The sequence below is a fragment of the Leptodactylus fuscus genome, chromosome 1 (genome assembly GCF_031893055.1).
Source record: "Leptodactylus fuscus isolate aLepFus1 chromosome 1, aLepFus1.hap2, whole genome shotgun sequence".
In the NCBI taxonomy this organism is placed as follows: domain Eukaryota; kingdom Metazoa; phylum Chordata; class Amphibia; order Anura; family Leptodactylidae; genus Leptodactylus; species Leptodactylus fuscus.
Window position 1 is genome coordinate 307603407 of NC_134265.1, and position 3067 is coordinate 307606473.

Consider the following 3067-nt stretch of genomic DNA (forward strand, 5'->3'; position numbering starts at 1 on the left):
TTAAAACATAATCAGAATCTACCATTAACTTACAAGGCCAATTAGGATCAGGAGGATGAATCAGGAGGGTAATTTCTAGGTTGTAGTCAGCTCAAGAGGAAGTGCTCGAGCCAGGAGACAAGTGGTTTTCCATTAACAAGCCAAAGGCTTGGTTTCCTACAGATCACATCACGGCCAGAATCAAGAGATAAGAGGTTTTCTTGTGGCAAAGCCAAAGGGTCAGTTTGTTGGAGATCAGAATGAAGCAGTGATACACAAAGAATCAGGTAACAAAGCCAGAAGGTAAATAGTTACAGGCACCTGGCTCCTCCACTAATTCAAGCTTGTTGCATCTTTTAATAGGTATCAATTCACTGATTCCTGCCCAGTTGGATTTTTTTCTGTAGCCCTCACTATTCTGAGCTGGAGCAGAGCAGCCGCCATGAGTATGCTCAGACTTCAAAAGAGGCTCGCCTCCAGCGTGCTGCGCTGCGGCAAGAAGAAAGTATGGCTGGATCCAAATGAAACCAATGAGATTGCCAATGCCAACTCCCGCCAGCAAATCAGGAAGCTGGTTAAGGATGGTTTGATTATCCGTAAACCAGTGACTGTCCACTCTCGTGCCCGTTGCCGTAAGAACACTCTTGCACGCAGGAAGGGCAGACATATGGGCATTGGTAAGAGAAAGGGTACTGCCAATGCTCGTATGCCCGAGAAGGTGTCCTGGATGAGGAGGATGAGAATTCTTCGCCACCTGCTCCGTCGTTATCGTGAGTCCAAGAAGATCAACAGGCATATGTACCACAGCCTGTACTTGAAGGTCAAGGGTAACGTGTTTAAGAACAAGCGTATTCTCATGGAGCACATCCACAAACTGAAGGCAGACAAAGCTCGCAAGAAGCTGTTGGCTGACCAGGCAGAAGCTCGCAGATCCAAGACAAAGGAGGCAAGGAAGCGCCGTGAGGAAAGACTTCAGGCCAAGAAAGAGGAGATAATCAAGACACTCTCAAAGGAAGAGGAGTCCAGCAAGAAATAAATAGTGTACCCCATGACGTGTATATAGAGTACTGCCCTGTGCAAGCTCAATAAACATCCTATTCCCAAACAATAAGTGCAGTTAATTTTTGTACCTGATGTGCTGCTAGTTGAGCTCAGTAATGTCAGAAGGGTGGTGTCAGGCAGGGGGTTTGATTCAAAGGTCCAATCAGAGGCAGCCAGTGTCAGGGCTCAGAGTCACACCCCTTGTCTGCTCGTGCCTGACACCGCCCTCCTGACAGTACAGAGACTAAATAGCATATCAGGTACCAAAGATAACAACAATGATTGATCGAGAATGGTGCAGCTAGAGAAAACATTTCAACTGTGCCAGAATCAGTGGAGCAGTAACTATTAATTGATATAAAATTCTGAACTTGTTTAAGGTGATGAAAGGTTATCTTTAAGTAAGCGATAAACATAAGATGGATATTGGCCAAACATTAGCCCAAATTTACCATGCACACATACAGTAAACAGTCTGCTTGGCTGAGTGGTGCATGTGTCTTAAATGATATGAGGATAGGAAGCTGCTGGTAAACACGTTATCTTCCAGAGAGCAACAGGATTGGGCAATAAAAATGCAACTGTCTGATCCTTATCTACCTAAACACGTACAGTTTTTTTGCATTATCATATGAACCCCATTGCAGCATTTAGTACACATCTTTTTATGTGACTCTTAAGGGTTCTTTCAGGACACAAGAACCTTTGCCCACAGTCTCCAGTCTCGCATTTCTAGAGCACTGTTCAGTCCCTGAGCTGTGTGTCTCATGCATGTATGGTAATGCTATATTTAAGTTTACAAGTATTGCTTTTGACAAAATGCTATTTGAAAATTGCCATTAAAAGCATGAACCCTTCAATATCACTAAAGTGTTTTTCAGGAAAGCAATAAATTGCTGTCAGACAAAGAAACAGCAAAACATTTACAATACAGAAAATACTGTTGTGCTAATGGCATTTATCTGTGTTAGATAAGTACACACTGTTCTATCCACTGCTGGTTTTGACATGTCTGCATTTGTCCAGAGAACATTTCCTGAACTGAAGGCGTACGGTTGGATTAATGTAAATTAAATGCATTTTTTTTTTACATTTTTAGGTTTGATGTAGTATTTATTTAGTGTGCTTAAAGGGTTTGGTCACTTTAACTATAGACTGATGGATGCAAATGAATAAAACCTACCATTTAATATATGACTCTGTGCCAGTTTGCTTATACATGATGTTGCCCAATCCCCATTATGTCAACCTCATGGGTTGTGGGGGTGTTCCTATTCATAACATGGCAGCGAGTGTATTATGTGACCATGTAAATTACTCACCATTGCTGGTGACTTAATCCTTAATCCACACAATCCAGGGCCTGGCAGAATGGGGGCAGGACAACAACAAGGGGTTAAGAACACCAAATAGTAAATGGTAGGTTCTATTTGTATACACTCAGTTACTTTAATTCTGACATTGAAATAGGGCAATTGGCATGAGCCTCATGGGGTTTTTTGCCTTCCCCTGGATCAACACTGTAGGGATTGTAGGGTTATAGGTTGGACTTGATGGACTAATGTCTTTATCCAACCTCATCAACTATGTAACTATATATGTGACTATATATATGCTTCTTTAGAGATGAGTGAACCAGTTTGGTTGGACCCAAGGTTTTGGGTGCGGTCCAACCCAAAGTTTTTGGGGTTTGCCCCTCAGAGTTCCATAGTATAATAAGTGGAGGCCTCGGGTTGGTGCAGATGAAGTTAAGAAAAAAACACAGATTCACTTTTCTTTGCATCTTCTGGGCATTTTTTACAGGAGTCTGGTCATCAACATATGACCGTCTCTGATATCATGCACCCATAGGGAACCACTAAAGCCTTTGATTGGGCATTAACAGTAATGTGGGGTATGCCAGCTTCTTCGAACCCCAGAGTATATTAATAATACTTGAATGAAACCTGTAGAAAAACTTAGTAAATATTCACAAAAAAAACCCCAAATCTTGTGAGGTTCTCCCAATCTCCAGCTTGTTTTCATACCACATTTATTGCCTGTGCTT

At 42.1% G+C, this 3067-nt stretch overlaps 1 protein-coding gene across 1 annotated transcript; it reads left to right on the top strand.

Annotated features, from left to right (window-relative positions):
* The first annotated feature begins 401 nt into the window (after positions 1-401).
* LOC142184004 (large ribosomal subunit protein eL19-like) lies at positions 402-1076 on the top strand. The gene has a single exon (XM_075258795.1). The coding sequence runs from the start codon at positions 422-424 to the stop codon at positions 1013-1015; it is 594 nt and encodes a 197-aa protein (XP_075114896.1). The 5' UTR covers positions 402-421; the 3' UTR covers positions 1016-1076.
* Positions 1077-3067: the final 1991 nt, after the last annotated feature.